Here is a 26464-nt window from a genome sequence, read left to right on the forward strand (position 1 = left end):
TATTAGAAGTGCATCATCCCTGATAATGGCCTTCTAACTAGTTTGGTATTTGGTTTGTTTTATCTTATTAGACTTTTGTTATATGTTTTTTTTTTTTTACTTGTTGCTCTTGTTATTTTTTGTTAAATAATTTATGATTTATCTATTTTTCTTAAAAAAAAATTATAACAAACATTACATATATATATATATATATATATATATTTCCTTTTGAAAGACCTGCTAAATTATTTTTGGCAACCTAGACTATCATATGATAATTAAGTTCAAACTTACAATCTAGTTCATCATCAAGATTGCCTTTGCATATCATTACGATTCGCGTTTTTAAACCATCCATGAACGGCCAAGATTGAGAGCTGCTCATCATGATTCATAATCCATTATTAAGATTCGCGTGAATAGTATGTACCGTTGAGATTGGCGTGTTCGCGAAGCCTCCCGTTGCAAAATTGGGCGGGAAAATAGAAACCCGTTGCAGCGCTGCTCTATATAAATCTCAAACCCTAGTTTCCATTATCGCATCAATCCCACCTCCATCATCCATCGCCATGGATTCCGATGAGGATCCCTCCTCCCTTCTCGCCCTTCTCGAGGGCTCAGACTACCGTGGTCTCCACCGGCGCTTCTCCTCTTTCTTGAAACCCTTCCAACCCTTTCTCTCCTCGTCCGCTACTTCCAAATCCACCAAGAAAGACAAGAAAATCCGAGACCTTTGCTCCAAATACCTCCCATTCCTCAATTCTGTCATAAAGATCCTCTCCAAACAGTGCTCTCAACCCCCGAAGTCCACCGCCGATCGCGATGCCATGGCGGGGGAGCTCTTCTCGATCTACCGACTCTACATTGATTGTATGAGCTGCGTTGCTCCGGCGCTTGTCTTGAAGCCCTATTCCGATATCCTCTGGAGGGTGTCGTACCTTCGCCGGCTCTGTGAATGGGGCCGTTATCGGGAGACTGAGGAGGAGGGTTTGGCTGTGCTCAGCGAGCTTCGGTCTAGGATTGGGGGAGACGCTGCGAAATTGCTTCCGGAACCACAGGGTGATTTTGAGAACCCCGAGCTAGCTGCTGATGTTGTGCATGTTGTTAGCCGGATGGCGAGGTGTGCATACGGTAAGGAGAGCTTTCTCGAAGAGGATTACCTGAGAGTTCTGGCCCTTCTTGATCAGGTTCGGCCATGGCTTAGGTGCGCAAAACTCTTTTCAAATGTCATTTTGCTGAACTTTGCCCTTAGGGCGTTTCAGTTGATTGATTATATGCAAATTCTGAGACTGAGATATCCTAATCTAACTTTTTGGTGCTAGTTTCTTTCATGCTGCATTTAATGTATTAAAGTACCATCTCCTATTAGAGCTTTTTGTTGATCTTCTAGTGATCATACTCCGGGAAGTCTTAGGCCTTCATCTAAATCACACATTTTTGCTTGCTTTATTGTTTTGATCAAGTTTTTTTGTTCTCCTGTGATGCAGCAGAAGTAACTTTTGTTATATTTATGGAGCTAAGTTGTTCTCTTTGATTACCAGTTATGCAACTTGTAATAGCTGGCAAGTGAGCTGAAATAGTTTGTTGTTTCTTACTTTGGAAAATACAAACTTAAGTTTGTGTTCTGTGAAATCCAGACTTGCTGATAGTGAGGTCTCTGAGAAGCTTCTCGGCACTATTGTTTGGGAATTATATCACTGTACATTATTCATTATGGAGCATTTCTCAAATTTCAATGAAGATATGCTCTGTTCTTTTTGCATGGAAACTATGGCAGAATGCTTGAAGTCATCACGCAAGCTTGATCTCATAAAGGTATTACTTCAGACTGTTATGCTTGTATCAAGATCTTTCAATCATTATGCTTCTTTTCTTGAAGCTCTTGAATTCCTTATGTGAAAGCATATGCAGATGGCCAGGAAATTTTGTTTTTCCTTTGAGCCCAACTGGGCAAAATCTCCACTTGTCATCCGCAGTATATTAAAATCTGCTTTGGGATTTATAGTCTGCGACTGCAAGGTACCGTAACATAGTTTGTTAATTTGCCAATGTAAATCTTTGCCCAATTGCATGATTGCTTACGCTCTTTTTTGTTCTTCTGTGACAGCATGGCACTGTAAATGCCAATGATATTCTTGACCTTCTGTACCACTTTGCCACTAAGTGCCAGAATCAAAGTTCAGTGATATGCAAAGAAGCGGAAGAATTTCTTCTTGATATAGCAGCTGACTTTTTTCAGGTGCCCCATCTCTTATTAGAATAGAAACTAGATATATTTTGCAGTCCATGGCTTGTTGCTATTTATATCCCCCATCTACTGTTTGTTAACCTTTATTAAAGTATTTGTTTTTTACAACTTGACTGATGAAAGATTTCTCAGGTTTTGCCACACATTGCCTGCATCTTGACCTTTTATGCTGCTGGCCTGTTCTTCGAGTATGCCAGTCTGAAAGCTAGGCAAACAGATGCCATGAATGAAGGCTTGAAATCTGCATCTGCCATCTCATTATTTCTTGACAATGAAGTCCTTCTTGAAAATTTGGCTCGATCCCTTTGTGCGTTGCGTAGACATGTGAAACAATGCCCCAACATAACAACTGAACTTCCTGGGCCTTGTATTTATAAAATTTGTGACAGTTCACATGAACAAGTTTCCCTGCTATCCTATGTGCAAGCGCTGGGGTTTTTTTGTACACCACTAGTGGAAACTATACGAACCATATGGGAACAAAATTATCGTGGAAAGGATGTGGTCCAATTGCCCGCTTATGTCAATTGCATTCAGGATGCACTTTATCAATTTTGTGATGTTCTTCTATTTGGATTGAGGTAAAACCAGGTGTAAAATCTTGTTAGGTCCATTTGGATATTTTTATCCATGTGTCTGATTTTAAACTTGTGAAATATGGCTTTTTTGACTTCCTGCCTACATAATTGTTATCTTATTGGCTTATTCATGTTTGATCATTATTCTTTTGCTGCTTGCTTGATTTGTTTTGTTCCTATGCCTTATGCAAAAATTTTGTTCGATTATGTCTGAAAATAGCCATCTGATTGAATTTCAACCTGGCTTCTTGTGCAGCAATGCATCTGATGAACTGGTGGATAAGTTGCGTAAGCATCTTCTAGCAGCAGGTTATGGTGCAATAGCTGGTTTCAGAGTTGCTTTGTTGACCTATGGAAACTTTCAGGTGTGCTTCTGTTTTTGAGGAATATTTAGTTATTCTGTTTACTGTGCTTTTGTCAATCATACAAATGTTAATTTGGAATCTTGCAATATGATTGCGAAATGGCTTGTTGTGCATTAAGTTTCTCCTCTATTGTTATATGATTTATTAGAATTTCAGAATTTCCCTTACTTTCTATTATGCAGAAGAGCATCTCTTGTGTGCAGCAAGTTATTACAATGAATTGGTTAAAGCCTCAAGACCTGAGATCTGTTGCTGTCTCGTTGTATAATATTGGTGTGGATCTGTATAACTCCAAAAATTTGGAGCAGGTATCTTCTTTATTTATCAACCTCTCTTGTATTGCACTTTTGTTCTTATGTGAATCTACATGTGAAGCCATGCAAACTTTTGTTTACTATCACCTAGTATAAATGAATTTTCCATTATCTTGTATGTTGAGCTTAAATGGTTAGGTATGTAATAACTGTCAGATTTTTGTTGCTCATGCTTTTATGCTTTATCCTCTTTTATATTTCTTGCTGTGCTAAAAAATTGATCATAATGTATAGCTCATATGAAATTGTTTCTGTAGAACAATACAGCTGTTGTTTCCCTAGATTCTTGCTGAAGAGATTGCCTATTTAAGAATGTTGAAATTCTGCATGATGTCAGTGTTCTGATAACTATGAAACATTGTTCCCTAGGATTTCATGTCTATCAACATATTATCTTATTAAACTGCCAAGACTGGTGTACTGCCATTATGATTATAGAAGCTGTAACGAAACTAATAACATGTAGCTAGTGAATTTATAAAATTAGTGGTATTATAATGTTTTTATCCATGAGTTTTATTTGATGTTTTTGTTTGTCAATGAAATAATCTCACCAAGTTTGGTTAGCATGAAAAAGCCACATTTGTGCTGGGAGGGTTTTATAAGTCTTTGGCAGAAAATATCTAGTGTAAGGGTTCTGCACCAAAACTGCAACCGTGTTGCATCATTAGTGTAAAGGGAATGAGAGACATTATAATTTTTGGATCACTTGCTGTATGCAAATGCACAACAAATGAGTTTTGAAGGATTTTTATACTACATTCAAGGTGGTGGGGCTATATTAGTGAAGTTCAGTTCAACTAATGCTACATAGTGCCAATGATCACATGGTCTATTAGTATTCAGGTCGCCGACAAAGTTTTTCTCCAAATGATGAGAGTTTGATTCTCGGCCGAGGGCACATTTCTGGGAGATGTGAGTGGTGGTTGTGTGTGGGTGGTCACAACGCCCATGTGTGCGCGGGCCCTGCCCCCACTTGCTCCACCGAGGCTTGTGCATGCCCCTGATCGACTAACAGGGACTTCGGGCTGTCTGTTCTTCTTGTAAAAACTAATGCTACATAGTCACATGAGTTATGGACATTTGTTACTCTTGCGACAATTCTTCTGATGTTATTGCTGCAGCCACATGCTTCCCCAGTCATGCTCTTCTATTTTCGCATGTTTTCCTTGTATGCATGTAGTGAGTCTTTTTTCCCCTTTTTCCATAGACTACTTGAGGCTATTTGTGAATCTATGATCTGATGTTTGTAGGGTGCATTTTGTCATATATATATGTAAAGCCTGAGATTGTTGCCTCTTTTTTCTCTGCAATGTGGTCTCCACTGAGTGGCATGCTGTTGTTAATATTTCACTGTTGATTGTTGATTGTTGTTATTTAAGTCTCGAGGAGAATTATACTTGGTTTAAGGAAGAGATTTATGAGTATGAGTTTCATAAACAAGTCCATGAAATAGAATTACTTTTCCCTTCGTTTACTTTTTTGCTGGACATAGGGTGGATGGCAAATAAGAGGTCAAAATCTATGTAAATCTTTGTTTTAAAATATACTGCTGATCTTGATTAAAACGTAACTATAATTACTGAAACATTGCAGAAGTGATTATTGAGTTTATTTGATTGCCAATACTCACAATGTTTAGAATTGCAAGCTTTTAGATCTTTTCTTTAAATTATATCCCATGATTTGCTATCCATCAATTAGATGGTTTTATGATGACCTACGTACTCTTGTTTATCCTATCTAGAGATTATTTAGCAAGCATACTGCAAATGAATGGTGTTATTTCTTGTGGTGTTTGGCAGGATTTACTGTAACATTCAATCTGTCACTAACTTAAACGTTTTCCAGGCTTCTATAGCTTTAAATTTATCTTTCCAAGCGATTTGGGCGCATGTTTCTCTTCTGGGCTGTAAGTATGCAGGGAAGGCGGATGGAAGTGCTGATGATTTAACTCAAGATGCACTCAAGGATTCCATCTCAAGTTCGTGTGCATACAGTTCTTTCTACCTTGATGTGCTTCATCAATGTGGCAATGAGAGTTTAAATGAAATTCTTGCTGAGAGCCTATTAAATTGGTCTTCCGCCAATGATTTGTCCAAAAGTTTTTTCAGCCCTATGGTTTTGGTGAAGCAATGGGTGAAGGTATGTTATGTTTTAAAGTTAATTTTTCCTCTGTTTCTTTGTTTTGATGGTTTCATTCTATCTTTTCTGAATGAATGATAGATTGTATTTAAAGAGTTCCAAAATAGTCTTGTGGAAGATAATGTTCCAATGCTGTCTACTATTCTTTCAAGCTCTTCGAAAATTTTTTCAACAGCATCCCTTGGTACTATCTTGGAACAGGTCAATCTTGATGCTCTTGCCACCAATTTCTTGCCATGATGTGTATTTGGTCGGTTTTCTTATTTGCTGAAGGCTTGCTTGTGTCCTTTATTAAATTGCTTTCAGGAACTCATAACTTATGCTGAAATGGAAGCTAGGCAACCAACCTTCTGCCGGGCTATGCAACATAAAATCACAGATGTTCTTCTGCAAGAGTTGTATTTGAAAAAGGATTATAGTTTACAGAGAGCAAGGGTTCTTGTCAGTAAGAGCAGACTAGCAAGAATGGATGGTACTGATGGGTTGAAATTAAGCATACAACATTTGTCTGAGGCTATCTCCATACTAGTATGTGTTCCTTTTTAATATAGTTCATTCCATCTAAGATGTATGTATGTTCCGCTCATCTGTGTCATTCTAATTTGATTTTTCTTGGGGTTTCACAATGAATGACCAGGAAGACTTTTCTGCTGGACCATATGAACGTGATATGTCATTGCATCAGTTAGTGCTTACATATTGCTTGCGTGCATTGTGTCTTGAGGAGTCTGATCATGATTCAGAGGTAATTTAATGCATATTCAGTATAATTTTATTTTCTTACTGCTAATGAACTTTATTTTAGTTCTGTAACTATGCCAGCATCGTTGCACTTTTCTTTTTTATTAGTTTGTCCTAAATTTCTGTCCTAGAACAGGTCTTTTTACATGATATTAGCCGAGTGCTGAAGATTTGGTCAAACACAGATGTCACAAACTTGTCTCTTTGTAAAGCTGACATAATACGTGTGATACCACTACTTTATCATATTGCTGATCTCTTATCATTGAAGGTAAGATGGCTGGTGCTGTACAGGATGGTACTTTTTGTGGTTTTTTAGACTTTAATGCTTATATCATTTTTCATAAGAAAATGGATTCTTAATTAAGAGTTTTCTATTTTCTATTTTCTTTTATATTATTTTTTTGCTCTATAGGGTTTTGCGCAGCTGCAGAATGAGATTTATAAGCATATTGTCATACTATATAAATGGAATAATGTATCTATGGAGGAGTCATTGGCCATTTTATTGGGAGGTAGATGGCTTAACCATGCCATATGTGGTTCACCATTAGATGAAGCTTTCATTGCTATGCTGTGTAAAAGATTTGATATTCCTGCTAACTCCATTGATTTCTGGATGAATGCTATGAAAAGTTCCCAACCCTTGCTCTTGGGCTTGAAGCAAAAGCTTTCTATTTCAAGTTCCCATTGTGCACAGTTAGTCAACCAGCATTCCGGAGGATCTAAGAGTTTAGTTGTCACATCTGAAGACGTGACAGAGGCTGCATCTGCCATGATGGCACATGTAAATATCATTTATGTTTTTCTGCCATATTCTATATTTTCTGGCTTTTTATGAGCCTTTGCTAATTTTCTTTGCTCCATTTATTTAAGATTTAGTCTAACTTGCTGCATAATATTATTACCTCTTTTTAGGGTCCTGTTTCTAGCAATTCAGCTTTCGTTGCAGGATGTCTCTACTATGACCTGTCTGAGAGACTTGCCTCAAGTGGACAATTGGTTGAGGTAATTCTTGTTTTTATTTAATTGCAGCACAATTTTGCCATGAAGTATATTATCACATGCTACTGACATAGAGGGACCCTTTTTTCGGTTTATAACATTCTGCTTTCAGTGATGAAGTGGTGGTTTACACCTATTGGTTTTTAGTTCATGCAGCAGCGGTTCTGGTTGGTCATTTTTACCTGTAATACATGTTTTAGATGGTATATAAGAGGATTTAACTGTCGTTTGCTGGCTATTTTTCCCTTAAGTAAAAAATTGTGCATTGAGATTACTCATAAGTCACAGGACAATTCAAGTCTCTTCTCTCTCTCTCTCTCTCTTTAAATTTTTACTGGTGATATGGTTTCTTTCCAAGATGCTTGCTTCAGTCATTCTTCCTCTGTGGGTTGAAGATTAATGGACTTCAATACATGAAACTCTAAACCACTTAACCACATTTTGGTTTGATCAAGCTATTTATTGCTGCTTATTATTTGATTGTGATATCTGAAATGTTGTACTGGGGTGAGCTCTGCTGCAACTTAAACATGGTAGCTATGCCTACCATATTTTATGTAGAAAATCTCTTTTGTTGACATGCTTATTTTAGAATTGTTGTATCATTTCAATCTGTGACTGGTTTGCTTTGACAACTTTCTTCTTTGTTTGCAATGTAGGGTCTTTTGTATGCCACAGAAGCTCTCCGTTTGAGGAAAATGGTCTTATTTAGATTTTTTAAACATTCATATCACATAAAGCCTTCAAAGTTTGCACCGGTTGTAGACATTCACCAACTAGAGGCCTGGGGATCTTTAGTTGCTATATTTTGGCCAGACATAGCCAAAGAAGAAAAAACTGCTGGACCTATTCTTAGTCCATGGAATATTCTCAAGTGTTATCTTGAAAGTGTGCTGCAGGTTTTCATCTTGTACATATGATCACTGGTAGTATGTTCCTGACTCCTATGTTTACCTGTCTGTTTTAACTCTAATAAGTTGGATAACACAGGTTGGGAATCTTTATGAATTGACTAGGAATGCTGAAGATGCTGAACTGTTATTTCTAGTGGGAAAGAATATTTCTTGTGTTTTAGGCCTGCCTATTTTCAGAGTCATGTTTGAGTCACTCTTAGGTGATTTTGTCTGACTTTTGGAGCTCTACATATTGGCCTATCTTCATTTTCATTCTAAGAACGTGATTCTACTCTATTTTTTTTTTCAGGTAAACTCTACCTCAAAAGAGAACTTCCTAACCTTGCTGAAAGTGAACTTAACAGTGCAAAGCAGATTTTAGGTGATTGCATGATGGGCACTGTTTGCACTCATTGCAAATTAATTTTAGATGTATCTCTTGATATGCGGTTCGGAGATTTGAAACGAGTTCTTTCAAATAAAAATGGACAGATGCAGCCTGGTCAAAGTGAGCCACCTGCTTTAGGTGTGTATACGTCCGCTCTAGATAAACTTAATTTCACAGAGGTGAACTGCCCTTTCCTTCATTGTGAGGATAAAAATGTGAAGATTGTTGATAGTGATGATCCTAGCTTGAAGCTTGTCAGCATCTCCTCTAATGCTGCAGTGCACTTGTCAAACAAGGCCAAGCAGTTGGAGGCATGTGAATATTGTAGTACGTCAGAGCCTAAGATGGCTTTTGAATACCAGTCTAAACCAAAACATAATTCAGAAGTGCCTTCAGCTTTCCCAGTTGATAATGAAATGAACCCTGAGCACAAGAAGCCTAGAAGATCTACAAGGACAAGAAAGACTTCAAAGCATGTGCAAGAGGAACAATGCTCAAAACGTAAGGATACAACGAGAACTGGATCTGACCACCAATTTTCTCATAGAGCACAATCTGATGCTGAAGGGCAGTTTGAGTGCCTGAAGACCTCAAATTGCCGCACACGTACCCAAGAACAACAAACTGAATCTACTAATAATGTATGTGATGAAGCATGCAGATGCCATGGGGCATTTTGTTGGAGATGTCTTATTATGAGGGTGGTTGAAGCTGGATCTGTGCATGGTATGATATATGTAAAGCGGGAATATCAGCGAAGACATCTTTTGCTGAGTCTACTTCATAGAATAAGTATGTTCATCATCCCAAAAGCTTTGCAATTCAAGAACTTGGGAGACTAAGTTGATGAATGGGTAAAACACGTTCTTTATAACAGATTTTGATGTTTACTGTTTTCACCATCTTCAAATTGCAGGAAAATGTACTGAAGCTTGTGGAGAAGTTCATGAAGTACATAAAATATTCTGGCGTAGCATCTTTATTTTGTATGACCGAAAGTTGCTTTCTGAAGCATATTCTGAGATTCGACACTGTTTGTTGCTCGAGTTAATTGGAAGAGAATCTCCAACTGATCTTTTTGCTCTTGGGCGGGCAAGGCTACTGTACAATATTTGTTGGTTTTCTGTGAAGCAGTTTTTCTCAAAGAAACACAGGTAATGCTTCTGCATTCTTCAAAAATTTGAAATTTTGATCTACATTGTAGTTTACTTCCATGCTACTAAACTGATTGAGCTAGTTTATTTAAATCATTTTCAGCTCCTCGGCCAATTGCTGCCTGCTATCTGACATTAAGATGCCTACAATTGTGTCATGGCTCTTGCAAGCCTTTCTTGTCTGCCGTCATGTTCCATTGCTTCTTAAGAAGGTAGCCTTTTCTCTTGTTTAAATTATCTGACCTATTCTGATCTTCTATTGCCAATTGATTTTAAAGAAATGCAGGTCATGTATCAATGTTATTTCTCTAACATCATCAGATGCTGCATGTTGATCATTTTCTACATTCTGCAGGTGACTAGGTTGCTTGCTGTGATTTATTTGCTTTCCACTTTTGGTGCACCGTTCCCTTCACTTGTTAGTGATAAGCTTGTTGCCAGTAGCTGGGCTGCATTCTTCCATCAAGTTTCTATTGGCACTGGACAACATCATAAATATCTGTCTATTTTGAATGAGAGGCTAGACTTATGCTCATCTGGGAATTCTGAGGTTTGCTTCTGCTTTTCAAGTTCATTTTCAAGTTTTGTAGGATATTGTATGCTCCTTTGAAATTTTTAGATCTTGAGTTATTGTTTAATTGGAACATTTCTTTTCAGTTGTTACCTGCATGCCAGTTTTTAATTAAGCCTGGCCAAATTGGGAAATCCCAGCTAAATTAGTGAGCATATTGTAGCTGCCTATCAGGTTGGCAATAATCTGCCAAATTGATTCCATTTTCTGACCTCGTGAAATTGGGTGAGAGAAGGGTTTGCCACAATGCCTATGATCCTAGTTGGTGCTCACTTGGGTGAGATGCAGTTTTTATGAGCATACTTATATTCTTGGGCTGTATTTCATGCAGCCAGGACTAACATTGTAAAACTGGTTGTAAACAATATTTGGAGCAAAAGATGAATATATCAAGTCTATCGTAGAAATCTCATGCTGAGCTTGAGTATAAACTAAATAGACTAAACAAACTAAACTGAGCTCTCAAAAACTTAGGTAATTTTTGACAATATTTATTTTCATTATTTACTTTTGTTGCATGACAACCAAGTAGTTTAACAAGATCAGTTGCATTATCCATAAAACTCTCAATTTTGTCATTTTAATGTTTGATGACAGATTCTTTCATTGAATTAATCACAAATGATAGCATCAATAGAATGTGCAAGTTTGTTGGTATTTTTTGTTTGTTTGTTTGTCATATATTGTTAATGCATGTAAAGTTTGTAAAATTAAAATCAGAAACATGTTAAATCAATCGAGCTTTTTGGACATGCAAATTTTCCCTACTTGTAACATATTGCTTGATCTTAATATTTTTTAATAATATTTTGAAAATAAATGAAGTGGATTTTCTGAATGATTAGAAATTTAACAAGTTCCTATATATGCTATTTTCCCTGCTTCTCTTTCTTCATTACCTGTTCATAAGCAAATATTCTGGATAGCAATATGTTCTTTTGCCTTTGTTTTATAGACTAGGTTTTGGTTGCGTTGGTTGTTTTATATTTTTCTAGAAATATCCAATTAAAATTTCCATCAATTCAGCATATGGATTTTCTTTGAAATTAATCGCAACTTGCCAGAAAAATGTTGTTAGTAATGGGAAAATAAAAAATTAAGGGTTTAGTGTACTTTAATTTCAATCATAAATAAAATGACAAATATTTTTAAGAAATTTAGATCATGTTTTATGGTATACTGATGCAATATTTGAGGTCTGACACTAGTCTCATTCAATTCTCCTTGTTATAAAGGAAATGCTTTCTCTTTGACAATGGGATGATTAAATTTCTCCGAATGTTATTCTATTTATTGTGTCAAATGTTTTGCAAGATTCTTTTTTATCTGATATGATTACTTGATGATTTCATCCATTCAGGATTTCTGATTTTCTTGTGTATGCAGCTATCTAGTTTAGCAAAAGTGGTAAGGGAAGCACAAGAATCTCTCAGGTATTCTTTATTGCCCACGTGTATCAAGTAAGGTTTCAAGGTAAAATGTTGCAAACTAATGCAATAAATTATTTCTTTTCAGGATTGCCCCAGATAAACTTGAAGATCTTGAAGAATTTATTGATGATTACTTTAGAAGGCTTCCTAGCATAACAATAATCTGCTTGTGTTTTCTTGGAAGTGGTTACACATTCATATTCAAAAATATGTTATCTCTAGCTACACCTATATCATCATGGATGTTTTTTTCAAGAATAAGTTCAAACCAGCAACCTGTTACTGTGATCTTGCCCATGACTCAAGTTCCTGAAGGTGTTTATATCAGATTTTTCCAACTTTCTAACTGAAATATTAAATTCTTAAAATCTTGTTTAACCCTTTCTTTTTCTTCTCAGAAACAGAACAAACTAGTGTTAATTTTGACTTGCAATCCATCTTTGTGACAAGGGATAAGTGGATATGCCCTTGGAGCAGCAATGTGATAGATGATGTTGCCCCACAATTTCGTTCTATGTTGGAGGAAAGCTATTCATGCTCAAAACTGCAAGTTGATGATGATATTAGTCGTACTATGTATTGGGTACAAAAGGCTAAACTCAACAAGCGACTTGAGAACTTTACAAGGTTTGTGCTTATTGTTTCTTGTAATTATTCACTTACTCCTATACAACTTATGAACATGTATTGAATTATTAAGAAAAACACCCAGATGTCTCTCTGGTGGTTGACCTATGCTTAGGCTTACCTTTTCTTTGTCTTTCATGAGCCTGCCTAATTTTTACATTCTAGTTTATCAAGTTTATCTTCAAACTCGTATGTCATTTTAGTCTCCAATATTCCACTTACATATATTTGCCATGCTCATTCTCTAGATGTTATTTTTTATTCTCTAACATTTTTTATTATAAATATACTAAGAAAAGCTCAAGAATTGGACACTTTAGGAGGACCTTCTCATAATTTAAACTCTGTTTGTACTTTTCCACCTTTAATCCTGTAGATTACAGTTTACTGGTTTAAGATGCATTGGCTGAAGTCTTATTAATCAGCTCTTCACCTATTATAGGCTTAATGCAGATAATGAACTTTACACTTAATTGTTTTGTTCTTGTTCTGCAACTGCTCCTATTACCCAATATTTTTCCTTCTGCAGTGTGCCAAAGTTTGTGAATACCTTATGATTTATTAAAGCCTTCTCTCATGACAATGAAAATTTTCGCAAATGAAAATTATTAACCCTCCTGGTCATTTCATCTTCCAATTCTACTAAGTTTCCCATAAGACATATGGTTTTACGTTGCTAAATTTAGTTACATTCTCATCAAAAAGTTTCTCCGCCACTTTCCATCAAATTATAGCTTACGATACTCACCATTTGTGGGCATCACAATATGACCTGTCTTTTGAAATTCTCATTAAACAGGACATTTGAGTAAAATCTTGCTAGACTGATTGCCTCATTTGTTGTGGCATCCTGAATATCAAATTTCTTGTTTATAATGGCTGTAAAAAATCAGTAAAAGTGACTTTTTCTTTCTTTGTGCAGGAGTTTGGAAGATTTATGTTTTGGCACTTGGAGATTCTTGCTGTTAGGTGATCCATTTGATTGTCCTGAATTAGATAGGGTGCACGTAAAGTTGGTAAGAGAATTAAAACAAAAACTCAAGTATGAAGCACTTGAGAACTTAGTTCAAATTTTTCTCAGTGCTAAATATGAATTGGAAATAGAAAACTGGATTGCTCAGTTGCTTGCATATAGAGGCTGCTTTGCTAGAGGTAATTGGGAGCCAAGGAGCTTCTCTGCATGTCTTTCTGTTGAGGAAGTAAAGGATAACATTTCTGATTCTTCCTACAAACTGATTTTAAAAGCAATAAGGGAACTTGAAGAGAAGCATTTCAACAGAAGATCAATTGTATTGGTGCTGGATGCTGACATGCAGGTTTGTTTTGATTTTGAGGCTTCTTGTGTTTCGTTATTTTCCTTATCTGGATTATTAACTATGTTGAACACTTTATCTGTCTATAGGATCAGTAAAAGGTGGATGTTGGATACTTGAAATTATTATCAATATAATTTTCTGCTTTAGTGTCCTTACTAATACATAAGTGTATATACATGTATACACAATGATGTTCATCATGCATTTTTTGTATTTGTAGCGGATAGCATAATCTGGTCATAATGAAGAGGTGTATTTTGATGCAGCTAGTATCTTCATAATAGCAAAATATGATTACTGGAGTTTTGATGCAAACCTCTCAATTAATTTACATCCTGAAGCACCAGCTTCTGACAAAAAGTTAATTGCATAGGAAATAGCTTGTCATTTTGTTTTGACCTACAAATTCTAGTCACCTGGGCTTTTCCTTTTCCATTTGTGCAATTCCGTCCTTGAGCCTTTTTCTGGTCTTCTTGGTGCCTCTTTATTATCTCTGTTGTATAAATTTGTTTCTAAGAAATTTGACAAGCTTAAGGAGTTCATCATTAGATCATCTATTCTTCTGGAAGATTCTTAGCATGTCATTCTGTAAAAATCCACACTACACATGAGCATGACTTATGTAGCAAATATTAAATAAAATAGCAAGATTCATGGAATCATGAAGAAATAAATGTTGTGATGAGGACATCTCTGAATCTTTGGGTTCGAATCTGATCTGGCATGCTAATACATATTTAAAACATCTTTGTCCCCTTTGCCTTGTCAATAATATATTATAGTACAACTGTTTTGAAATTGACGTTTTAACATATTTGTATTCCTTTTGTTATCTGAAAGTAGATGCTTCCATGGGAGAGCTTACCTACATTGAGGAAGCAGGAGGTATACCGCATGCCTTCTGTCACCTCTATCTTTGCGTTACTGAAGCAGATGCACAATGGAAGGGGTTTAGCCAGGAGAAATGAAACTCCTTTTCCACTAGTAAACCCATTTGATGCATACTTCTTGCTTAATCCAAGTGGGGATCTGCGTGAGACACAGACTGAATTTGAAGATTTGTTCAAAAGGGAGATGACTGAGGTAATTTAGTGTTTTGCTGCATTTTATACTCATTTAGATTTGAGGACTGTGGGTAGTTTTTTATTATCAAAGGGTTGATGGTGTTACGTTTGAATTTTGATGCTCTGCATTATCTTGTCATGCTCCCAGTTCATCTCTGGCCAGTGCATATAGCATGGACCTATCTAACGGGAATGTAAAGTAATTTATCTTGGTCATGCTCCATGATGTTTGTAATTACCCCCATCATTAAATTTTTAGCCTCTGTAAAGGTAGTCAATAATTTCGTCATAGGGCCATTTTTAAATGCACTTTTTTTGCAGTGAATAATCCTAATTTTTTAAATCCACCAAACTATAGGTTGTGTCTAGTGACATGCCCTTTGTAAGTGAGGTTGATGAGTAGGGTTTCAAATAAGCACACATTTATCTAAATCTGACATGACTTCATATGGCAATTAAAATCTTTTTCAACTTTGAAATGGATCTTGAAGTTCATGGGATATGGCTATGATTTTTTTAAGAACCTGTGACCTCTTTCAAGCTTTGAAGTTTAGTACAGTGTGTTGCCATGCCAACATTGGCCATTCAATTTTAAACTGTAAATAATAGGAAAAGGAAAGAAATCATATTTTTCCACTTTATTAAGTTATTCTTCAAATTGCTTGGGATAGTGGTGTTAAGTTTTGAAAATAAAATCATTTTGGAAGGAAAACTTTTATGAAATTGACAAAACTTTGGCCTAGTTAATATTAATCCTACTTAAAGATTAAAAAATTACGTTTCTAATTATGACACATGTTTATTAATATAATATTTTTAAAGGTGAATTACCAAATGTATTTATTTAAACAATTAAATCTAGTAAAATAAGGTTGCTATCAGATAACTAAGTTGTTATTTGTCTATCATGTTTTCTCTGATGAGGTGTATCAGATAGTGTATTCAGATAGTTGCTATGAGTTCATGAAACTAGGTTTTGCATCCCTTCATAGAAATCCTGCCTTTAATGCTCTGTTTCCTTTTAGTTTATTAGGGTGGGTTTTTCATAAAAATTTTAAGTATTGCATATGCTTGCATCATTACTTCATTGTAGTGGGTTAAGTTATTAATACATTACTTGTTTGCAGGGACGGGTGTGCAGTGTACCCCCCTTTGAGGAGCTAGCTTCAGCGCTGCAAAAACATGATTTGTTTATATATTTTGGTCATGGAAGTGGTATGCTTCTCATACTTATTTTCATACCATATGTATATCTTTACTTAAAATAGATTTAATGACCTACTGGAAAAAAAAGATATGATAAGAAACACAAACATATACTGGAAATGTTGTTAGAGAAGAGATAGCTTAAAATCGATAAAATGATCTACTGTAAAAATGAAATGATAAGAACACAAAAATATACTGGAAATGTTGTTATAGAAGAGAGTTCATATGATTGACTAATTTGTTTTTATTGAAGAACTGTATATCCAATACTATGCCTTCAAGGATTAAAGCTTTGTTCTTTCAGTTGTTTGTATTCAGAAGAGCTAAATTTTTGTCATAAGTTAACATCTTTCATTGTCAATTGATAGTGTTCACACCATATAAATAAAAAGTTATGGCATGTGGAATTTCATCTTATCATATGGCTTCTCAGAGGACATCTGCATACGCATCTTGCGTAAGGTCAAGCCTTTGGATTCTCTAACAAATCTAATGGTCTAGACCATCGGCTTTTACTTGAATGTGGACCATTAATTTGTGTGCTGCTTGTTGGACACATCAGAAGTAGAATCAACTGTTACCATACTGTATTTTTTGTTGATTTGTGGTGCTGCAGGTGAGCAATTCTGGCCTAGGAAGAAGATTGAGAATTTGGATCGCTGTGCTGCTACACTTCTAATGGGATGTAGCAGTGGATCTCTTGTCATTAAGGGACAGTATACCCCAGAAGGACCGCCTTTGTCCTACTTACTAGCTGGCTGTCCAGCTATAATTGCTAACCTGTGGGATGTGTTGTCCAATGACATCAACCGTTATTGTAAGGTCCTTCTTGATGCCTGGTTAAGAGATGCTTCACAGACAGACTCTGGTGAAGAACTTAGGTTTGCCTCTCTCATGGGGAAGGCTCGTGATGCCTGTAGATTCCCGTTCTTGACTGGAGCTGCTCCAGTGTGTTATGGAGTGCCTACAAGAATTTTGAAGAAGGATACTTAAATTGTTGGTTTGTTGTCTTAACCATATGTTTGCTTTTTAAGGCATGTGCATATGAGCAACTATTCATGTCCCAAATCAGTTATATTTTTTAACATGATTATCTATTACTTTAACATAATATAGATGTCTTAAATAACTGCAATTCATTCCCTGTGACTGGAAAGTTTGCAATTGTATACAACAATGTCTTATGGACCCTCTAGAATAGTGCCACTTCTTTGATTCACTGTGTATTACTGAAGTTGCATCACTTAATATAGAACAGGTTGTGATGATGGAACTGTTTGACAGGAGGTAAAACATAAGGAGAACAGTTATGTTTTTAGGCTGTTGTTTATATTATTTGCTAGTGGAGAGCAGGCATGTTTTCAGGCAATTGTTTATTTTATATGCCAGTGGATGTTGGCCAGTGTGTAAAGCAGACAATTTCCGCTCCCTATTCAATAGATTTGCAGTGATCTGAATCACTGATTTTTTGCCTGAAATGGTTCAAATTATCTCTCAAACTATGAAACATCTCTAATTTTCCTATGTTGAAGGTATTTTCCAGGAAAGACGACTTTTGATAGACCTTCAGTAATTCTTGGTTGGACTGGTACACTGAATCAGGTAGATGGAACAAGTTTCATATGCTAACAGTGGTTTATGTTGAATGGATTTGATGCATGCGACAACCAAAAATGTTTTGGTTTAAGATAACCCAATTTCATTCTGAAATATTTGTCTTGTATATTTGATACGTCCATTGTTGCGCACGTCATGGTTATTGCTAATCCCCCTTGGCTTTTGTCATGCAGGTGTGCCGTGATGGTCATGATATGCTTTAATTTGAATGAGACATCTTGTAAGAATGTTTATAACGGTGCGCTGACAGGCGTTTGTCCAATTAGCACGAATTAACTCCCTTCCTCTTCTCCAAGACGCCTCAATTTTGTCCGAAGCCGTTTACCAAGTAATTTATCACTTTATCTAATAGGAAATAGAAATTCATATATATTAATGACACTATCTATAACGGGCCCATTTCTTTTCGTTCATTTTTAGAATCTGTCTCTTGACTCTCATTACAGATATATTTCCAAACCGCCAGAATTTTAGTTGGCCATGCTTCTCTCTTCGTGTAAACTCCTGGGAAGAGGTAAGGTATCACCTGAAAAGTCCTCCATAAGCCCTGGATCCGATCCCTTGCCACTCCATGACATCTCCTCTTCCTTCTTCTGGTTCTATTTTTTGTACTTACGTCACTTCTTCATCTCTCCAATTCCTTATACATGGCGACCGTGTTTCACCTTTGGCTAGGCCTAGCTGCTATGATCACGGCTCTCCTTGGAGTCACTGGGGATCATGGGTCCATCCGTACTCCTACCAAGGCTTGTGTCTTTCTGATAATTGGTGTGGGGGTTTTAGGCAGTGCTTTGCTCTTTATGCTTCCCAGGAGGAGGCTGGGGACTGCTAAGCCGCGAGCCCAAGCTGTCCCTGAGGCGGACACCTTGCTGAAGATACCGAAGGTGGAGTCCCCCATCTCTGCTGCTGCTGCTGCTGCTGCTGCTTCTGCTTCTGCTTCTTCTTCCCCGGAGATTGATGAAGATCTTCACAGCCGACAGCTTGCTCTTTACGGGAGAGAGACTATGCGGAAGCTCATCAAGTCTAACGTCTTCATCTCCGGCCTCTCAGGCCTTGGTGCTGAGATCGGTAATTGGACCACTTGTTGTATTTGATAATCATTAAAAGCCTTCTCTTGTTAATAGTCTGTATATTGGGTTGTGATGGTTTTTTATCCTCATGAATTTTCACAGCCAAGAACCTTGTTCTTGCGGGCGTCAAATCAGTGACCCTGCATGACGATGCCAGTGTGCAGCTGCGTGACTTGTCAAGCAATTTCTTTGTGTCAGAGGTTGATGTAGGAAAGAACCGGGCTCTTGCCTGTGTTCCGAAGTTGCAGGAGCTCAACCATGCAGTGGCAGTTGCTACCCTGACTGATCTTATACCCTCGAAGCTCTCCAATTTCCAGGTTTGTTTATTATGATGATTGTATTCTTGTTGATTTTGTGTGATTGTTAGTGAGATATGGATTTAGGCTGTATGTGAGATTGCTCACTTTTGTTATTGGAATTTTCTTCAATTGATTGATGGGTGTTCTCTGATGCTTTGGTTTGTTGATTATTGCTCGTGGTTTTTAGTTTCATTTGCACTTCTCTGTTATGTATTGATAATGTGTTGCTTGTCTCATGTATGATATAAAGATGCTAGTATTGGCAACTGGTTTTTGCTTGATCCTAAGTTTTAACCTTATGTTTTGATGAATATGTGTTTTCTTTTTTCATCTTGATGTAGAAATGCTGGTTTTCCTTGTTAAATTGTTTTTTTTTTTTATTTCATTTGATTCCTAAAAAGTGAACCTATGGTTTGCGCCTTTCACTTAAACTGGAATGCGATACCTCTAAACTTAATTCCTTATAAATTAGTTTTTTGATTTCAATACTCAAATTTATTGCATGTGATGTACGAACTGTATTACTGTTCACATTAGAGTTGTATTAAGGTAATTCCAACTGCTCATTGCTATCAACTCTTTTCTCCAGGTGGCAGTCTTTACAGATATTAGTTTGGAGAAGGCTATTGAATATGATGATTATTGCCATAAGCATGAACCTCCCATTGCCTTCATTAGAGCTGAAGTTCGAGGCCTCTTTGGTAATGTATTTTGTGATTTTGGTCCGGAGTTTACGATTGTCGATGTTAATGGTGAGGAACCACATACGAATATAATTGCATTTATTAGTAATGACAATCCTGCTATTGTATCTTGTGTCGACGATGAGAGACTTGAATTCCAGGATGGAGATCTTGTGGTGTTCTCCGAAGTTGAAGGTATGACGGAGCTAAATGACGGCAAACCAAGAAGAATAAAAAATGTTAGGCCTCATTCGTTTATCCTTGAAGAAGATACCACTTCTTTTGGGATGTATGAGAGAGGAGGAATAGTCACCCAGATAAAGCAACACAAGGTTCTCAAGTTCAAACCTCTAAGAGATGCTCTCAGGGATCCAAGGGAATTTCTTCCTAGTGATTACTCTAAATTTGATCGGTCACAATTTTTTCACTTGGCGTTTCAAGCATTGAACAAGTTCAGAAATGATTTTGGATGTTTTCCTGCTGCTGGATCCTCAAAAGATGCTGAGAAGCTGGCTGCTTTTGCCGCTGACATTAATCAAAGTACGATTAATGGTAGTCTTACCGAGATTGATACCAAACTCCTGCGCCAATTTGCAAGTGGTTCTGGAGCTGTTTTGAATCCAATGGCTGCAATGTTTGGTGGGATTGTTGGACAGGAAGTTGTTAAAGCATGCTCTGGGAAATTCCATCCTCTACATCAGGTGAGAATTTGATCTTTTATGAGAATGCTACAAAATAGAAATGTGATATACTACATTTTTTCTAATATGGTGTTTTTAGCCTAAAACAAGTTGGAATTAATTGAGTATCTATACTATCATTACCTAACTTTTACCTGTAAATATGACTGCAGTTCTTTTACTTTGATTCTGTTGAGTCACTCCCTGCGGAACCTTTGAATCCTGTGGATCTGGAGCCGCAAAACTGCCGTTATGACGATCAGATCTGTGTGTTTGGACACAAGCTTCAAAAAAAACTGGAAGATGCTGAAGTATTTCTTGTGGGGTCTGGAGCACTTGGATGCGAATTCTTGAAGAATCTTGCACTCATGGGAGTTTGTTGTAGCCCAAAGGGAAAGCTAACTATAACAGATGATGATGTCATTGAGAAGAGTAATCTCAGCCGCCAATTTCTGTTTCGTGATTGGAATATTGGGCAAGCTAAATCCACTGTAGCAGCATCTGCTGCAGCTTCAATCAACCCAAGCCTCCACATAGAAGCTCTTCAAAACCGTGCATGCCCAGAGACAGAAGATGTATTTAATGATACATTTTGGTGTCACTTGGATGTCGTTATAAATGCACTGGATAATGTGCAGGCCAGACATTACATAGACTCAAGGTGTGTCTATTTCCAAAAGCCGCTTTTGGAGTCTGGAACTCTTGGTGCCAAGTGCAACACACAGATGGTTATACCTCACCTCACTGAGAATTATGGGGCCTCCAGTGATCCACCTGAGAAGCAGACTCCTGAGTGCACTCTCCATTCTTTCCCCCATAACATTGAGCATTGCCTGACTTGGGCCCGTTCTGAGTTTGAGGGTTTATTTGAGAAAATACCAAATGAGGTTAATAGTTTCCTATCAAATCCAATTGAATATATATCCACTATTGGGAAAAATTCGGACCCTCAGACTCGATCCAAGCTTGTAACTGTTGCTCAATGCCTTTTCGAGGAGAGATGTGAGACGTTTCAGGACTGTGTCACCTGGGCTCGGCTAAAGTAAGTTCACTTTGTACAATTGATTCCCTAAGTAGATGGCATGTGGTTTTAGCAGTCATTTCAGGCCAGGCGCACATGTCACAGAGTGTTTTATTATTGTGTTAAGAATGTTTTTTCTCAGTTTCATAAAAATTGATGCCAACTTGTACAAATCTGATTCATTATGATTGTCCAAGCTCTTCCTTTTACTTTGAAGGGCTTTCAGGTAAATTGATATTATATTTTCGCTGATTTGTTTATTGTCAAACTTTTCATGCCTGCAGGTTTGAAGATTACTTCGTTAATCGTGTGAAGCAATTGACGTTCACCTTCCCCAAGGATGCTGTTTCCAACCGTGACACTCATTCTCCGTTCTGGTCACCTCCTAAACGCTTTCCTGAACCATTGCAGTTCTCATCTAGTGATCCGACGCACCTTAGCTTTATTAAGGCTGCAGCCATGCTGAGAGCAGAGACATTTCAAATCCCTGTTCCAGACTCATTGAAGAATCCTTTGGTGCTGGCTGAAGCTGTTGATAAAGTAACTGTACCAGAGTTTCTGCCAAAGAGGGATGCGCATATTGTGTCTGATTTGGAAGGTTCTCTTCCTAACTCGGCTTCATTTGATGATGATGTTGTTGTTCGTGATATCATCAGAAAGCTCGAAAGATTCACAGAGAGTTTGCCTCCTGGGTTCCAGATGAACCCAATACAATTTGAGAAGGTTAGCTTATGATGAACCTACCAGTTTAATATCCAGTTACATGTTTTATCTATTTTTACAAGGAAATAGTTTCTTTTGCATATCAATTGTTAGTTTTTTTTTTTAACTTGCGAAAATAAATCACCAATAAATAGTTGAATAGATGAGGAGTTTCAGCAGCTGTTACACTTGCATGGAGTTATTCTCATCAATGTCTTTATCATTCTTTGGTTGATAGATCATTTACAGCAGTTCACTGACCAATTATTTCTGCATTTTATGACCCCTTTTAGTAGAACCTATGCATGTTGTGACTAGAATGCTGCATTTTTAGATTTTCTTTATAGATTTCTTTGCTTCATTATTTTATATGTGGTTGTCCTTGTTAAGAAAAGCAATAGTCATGGCTATATTTATTTATAGGGATTCAAATGGTGTTTTGGTATATGAGCTCTTAATTTCTCCTTTTGGATGCTTTCTTATATACCTTTAGCTTGAATCCTCTTTCACCTATGATTTACAGGATGATGATACAAATTACCACATGGACTTCATAGCTGCGGTCGGTAACTTGAGAGCGAGAAACTATAAAATCCCTGAAGTTGACAAGCTGAAAGCAAAGTTCATCGCTGGGAGGATCATCCCTGCCATTGCCACTTCCACTGCATTGGCCACTGGTCTTGTATGCCTGGAGTTATACAAAGTACTTGCGGGTGGGCACAAGCGTATGGATTACCGCAACTCATTTGTTAATCTTGCACTCCCACTGTTCTCCATGGCTGAACCAGTTCCACCCAAGGTTACCAAGTACCGCGATATGACCTGGACGGTTTGGGATCGTTGGATCATAAAGGGTGATCTTACTGTTGGAGAGCTCATTCAATGGCTAGAGGAGAAGCATCTTAATGCATACAGCATCTCATGTGCCTCGTCTTTCATTTACAACGGCTTACTTCCCAACCACAAAGAACGGCTAGACCGGAAGGTTGTTGACCTGGCAAAGGAGATCGCCAAGGTGGAGGTACCTCCATACAAGAGTCATCTCGATGTTGAAGTTGGTTGTGAAGATGATGATGGGAACGACATTGATATACCTCTCATCTCCATATCCTTTCGAGAGGTGAAAACTATCAAAAGTAATTAATTTATAGTTCTCACATCAGTTATAAATCTATATGGTATAATATGTTAATTGAGCCTACAGAATGTGTTGGGTTTATATTTAATAATTGTACGGGCTGCAATAGAGATGGCTACATGAATGAGGTGTTCTGCAAAAGGCCATCAAATAGAAGCTCCTCTGCTGGTGAGCAAGTGTTCAATATGGGCATACCCCATAGACCTTGCCATCCGGAGAGGTGTGGCCCCTCTGTTGGTCTTTGCTTCAACGTCAGCTCCAAGGTTAATGAGCATCTCAGTAGTGTCCAATGACCCACCCTCCACTGCGAGATGCAGAGCTGTGTGCCCCTCAACATCCTGGCTTTCAATCTCAATCCCAAACGCCACAAGCATCGACACTGCCTCACGGTGACCCTTCAGCGCTGCACAGTGAAGCGCCGTTGTATCATACTGGTCTTTGCTATGAGTACTAACACTAACACCAGCAACAGCAGGCTTCTTTTTCAACAGAGATTGAAGCTTTGCAATGTCTCCTCTCCTTGCAGCTACTAGTAGTACCATCTCCTCCGCAGTCTCCTCTATTAATTCTTCTGGCTATAGCTTATATGAATTAATAGATAAACAATAGTATATATGTATACAATTTATAAAAATAAATAAATCTCGAACATTAACCTTATTAATATAAGCCGAAGTCTTAAAAAGGGGATTGAAATAACTAAAGTCTCTATACGTTGAGGGTCCGGTGTATGAGACTCGGAGCTTCGTGTCTTGAGTTTTCGAGTCGAGTGATGCTCTAATGAGGAAGCGATCGGTAGAGGTCGGCAACTCTGGCTGAGGACGCAGTGTAATACGCAGCGCCACCGTGGAGAGCGGGTGGAGGAGTCCGGCCGGCGGCGTGACGTGGAACCTGGAAGGCGCCGTTGACTGGACCTTGAAGGTGATGATGTCTGTGTGATGGAGTGATCGGACGTGGATCTCTGTCCGGCACTTGATCATCGGCTTGAATTCGATCAGGATCTCGTCCTCCATGATCTCCACCAGCTTCGCCATTTTGCCAACGATGGTGGAGAATTCGGAGATGTGAGTTTGTATTGATAGTTTCAGAGCTACTCTCTCTCTCTCTCTCTCTTTCTATCTGAGCTTCTCTTGCTCGGTTTCTTACTTCATGGCCTGCATTTGGGCATCATTTTCACTGTTATTGCAAAGATACATAGAATGGTATTGAAAAAAAAAAATATGGTTTGTTTATTATTATCATAAAATAGGAGGGAAAATTGTCTGGATTGAAATCAATGGATTTGGACAAATGGACGGTCCACATTGGACTATGAATGCTTAAAACAAGCTTCTTCCATTTGGCCGGCTACTAATTTTTCTAACTTGCAGATTTTCAAATAAATTGAGTGGGGGGAAAATATTCACTTTATATGTTGATTTTTGTGCTTTTAATATATTTGAAAAATATTTTTAATGGGTTGTTATTTTTGTCCATAGTTTTGTAATAGTATCCACAATTCTGTCAATACCAAACAATTTATTACAAATATAAAATTATTAAATAGTGCTTGTTGTATTTTAAAAGTCAGGTTGATATTATTTAAGTTTTTTAAAAAATATTTTTAAATTATAAATATTTTTTTCTCATTAATTTTTTTTATTTTTTTTTAATTTTTTAAAAAATAGATAAATTATAAATTCTTTACAAAACAACACGATTAAAACAGATCAAGAGAAGGCCAACATGCATATAAAACAAAAAAATAAAAACAGCGAGGGAGTAGGTCATAAAAAATGAAACACAAATAGAAGACAAAAAACACTACTAAACTCAACGAAAAAGAAGAAGCGGGCCGGCGAGGTGGATCAGAGAAGCCGAACAGAACCTACAGCTGCGCCAGGGATGAAGATATAATTAGCTCACTAACCGAAGTGGGTTCGCTAAGTCTGGAATTCGGTTACTCACAAAAACAAGGTTGTGTTCATGAGTAAAGACTCCTCGAGTTGGGCCCCGCCCGAATCGGAGGCTGCCTAGGTGTTGGTGGGGCTTTTCTCATATTTTTCAATAATAAAAATTGGAAAACTTGTTTTTAAAATATTATGAAGTTATGATGTAATAAATAACACTCACCAACAAAAATCTACAAGTGGGGAGAGAAAAAGAGGGGAAATGGTGAAGCACTTGTTTGGTCCTGGCTGTCTCACTTCATTGACACTTTATCATATCTTTGGCCGGACCAAAAACAAACCTAATCATTGGACTGGGTTGTGTGGTGGTTGGGTTGCCCACTTAAGCTTCTTCCACTCGCACGTGCACTGCACATGGGTCTCTCCTCGTAATTCTCAATAATTAGAGCGTGCTCTGCATGTGCGTATCATCTCCAAATACGTTTCTCTTACTTTTTTTCATGGTTTTTTTACTTTTTTTTACCTTTTCTTCTTTATTATATCAAAATTAGCATGATAAATTTAAAGGAAACTTTCTCAATTTAATCTTTATATAGCCTGATTTAGATATGTATATACACTTTCTATTTATATTTATTTCTAAATAATTATTATTTTGGGGGTTGGTCATGCATGAATCTGGACTGGATAAGGCCAAAAACGAACAACTTTCCTAATTTATAAATTTCAATAAAATTTAAATAATTATCTTGTAATAATTTAGTCTCTATTCATGTCCACTAAATTGTCACTTGAAATTAAATCCTAATAATTAAAATTCCAAAAACCAGTGTTCATTTAAAATTTGCAGAAATTGAATTGCCACACATCCAAATTGTTATTTTTTTTTTCACAATTAAAAAATAAATTTAATTTTTTGAAACATTATTTTGAATTATAAAAACACAACACCTACCGGCAACCTGCAAGTCACTTTCCCACTCCACAAACCAGAAAAAAAAAAAGAAAAAAAAAGTAAAACATTTTTCAGAGTAATCCTGAAAAAGAAGACTTCACATGCAAGGTAACATGCTGTCTTTTCAGTGTGGATCCAAACTCTCAAAAATATTTAGTCACAAGTCAATGGCCATTGCCATTTGTTCCTCATAATAACAACAATATCACAAACCCAACAACTACATTCAAATAAAAGAAAAATAAATAAATCAAAATGATTATCATTTGATTAGACTAATAATCCCAATTATATCCATTTCATCAATCCCATTTAACAAAGAAGTCAAATTAAATCCAATTTAATGAAGTTCTCTTTCAAACAAAATAAAAAAACAAAAA

The 26464-nt window shown here is 37.0% G+C and overlaps 3 protein-coding genes across 6 annotated transcripts; 2 read left to right on the forward strand and 1 right to left on the reverse strand.

The window, feature by feature from the left end:
• Positions 1-524: 524 nt before the first annotated feature.
• On the forward strand, positions 525-17549 carry LOC120282219 (separase). Of its 4 annotated transcripts, none has more exons than XM_039288978.1 (27): positions 525-1186; positions 1620-1797; positions 1885-2001; positions 2090-2221; positions 2363-2811; positions 3065-3173; positions 3356-3481; positions 5339-5632; positions 5714-5833; positions 5939-6160; positions 6270-6377; positions 6510-6644; positions 6789-7160; positions 7292-7381; positions 8038-8277; positions 8369-8492; positions 8582-9451; positions 9576-9813; positions 9917-10025; positions 10169-10363; positions 11771-11817; positions 11900-12129; positions 12213-12441; positions 13364-13757; positions 14601-14840; positions 15949-16036; positions 16647-17549. In XM_039288978.1, the coding sequence occupies exons 1-27, from the start codon at positions 552-554 to the stop codon at positions 17021-17023; spliced, it is 6468 nt and encodes a 2155-aa protein (XP_039144912.1). In that variant the 5' UTR covers positions 525-551; the 3' UTR covers positions 17024-17549. The 4 variants fall into 4 exon arrangements, with proteins under 4 accessions (XP_039144912.1, XP_039144913.1, XP_039144914.1 ...); XM_039288979.1 differs by having other exon boundaries at positions 12219-12441; XM_039288980.1 differs by having other exon boundaries at positions 1894-2001.
• Positions 17550-17568: 19 nt separating this feature from the next.
• LOC120282220 (ubiquitin-activating enzyme E1 2-like) lies at positions 17569-23275 on the forward strand. The gene is made up of 9 exons (XM_039288983.1): positions 17569-17632; positions 17821-17975; positions 18094-18161; positions 18323-18715; positions 18820-19034; positions 19606-20400; positions 20553-21421; positions 21685-22123; positions 22626-23275. Exons 3-9 carry the CDS (start codon positions 18128-18130, stop codon positions 23244-23246), a joined length of 3366 nt encoding a protein of 1121 aa, XP_039144917.1. The 5' UTR covers positions 17569-17632; positions 17821-17975; positions 18094-18127; the 3' UTR covers positions 23247-23275.
• A 19-nt stretch (positions 23276-23294) lies between these two features.
• On the reverse strand, positions 23295-24449 carry LOC120282221 (putative ankyrin repeat protein RF_0381). The gene is made up of 2 exons (XM_039288984.1): positions 23897-24449; positions 23295-23815 (listed from the first exon to the last, which is right to left on the reverse strand). Exons 1-2 carry the CDS (start codon positions 24272-24274, stop codon positions 23387-23389), a joined length of 807 nt encoding a protein of 268 aa, XP_039144918.1. The 5' UTR covers positions 24275-24449; the 3' UTR covers positions 23295-23386.
• Between the last annotated feature and the right edge of the window lie 2015 nt (positions 24450-26464).

Source organism: Dioscorea cayenensis, chromosome 18 (assembly GCF_009730915.1).
Source record: "Dioscorea cayenensis subsp. rotundata cultivar TDr96_F1 chromosome 18, TDr96_F1_v2_PseudoChromosome.rev07_lg8_w22 25.fasta, whole genome shotgun sequence".
NCBI lineage: Eukaryota > Viridiplantae > Streptophyta > Magnoliopsida > Dioscoreales > Dioscoreaceae > Dioscorea > Dioscorea cayenensis.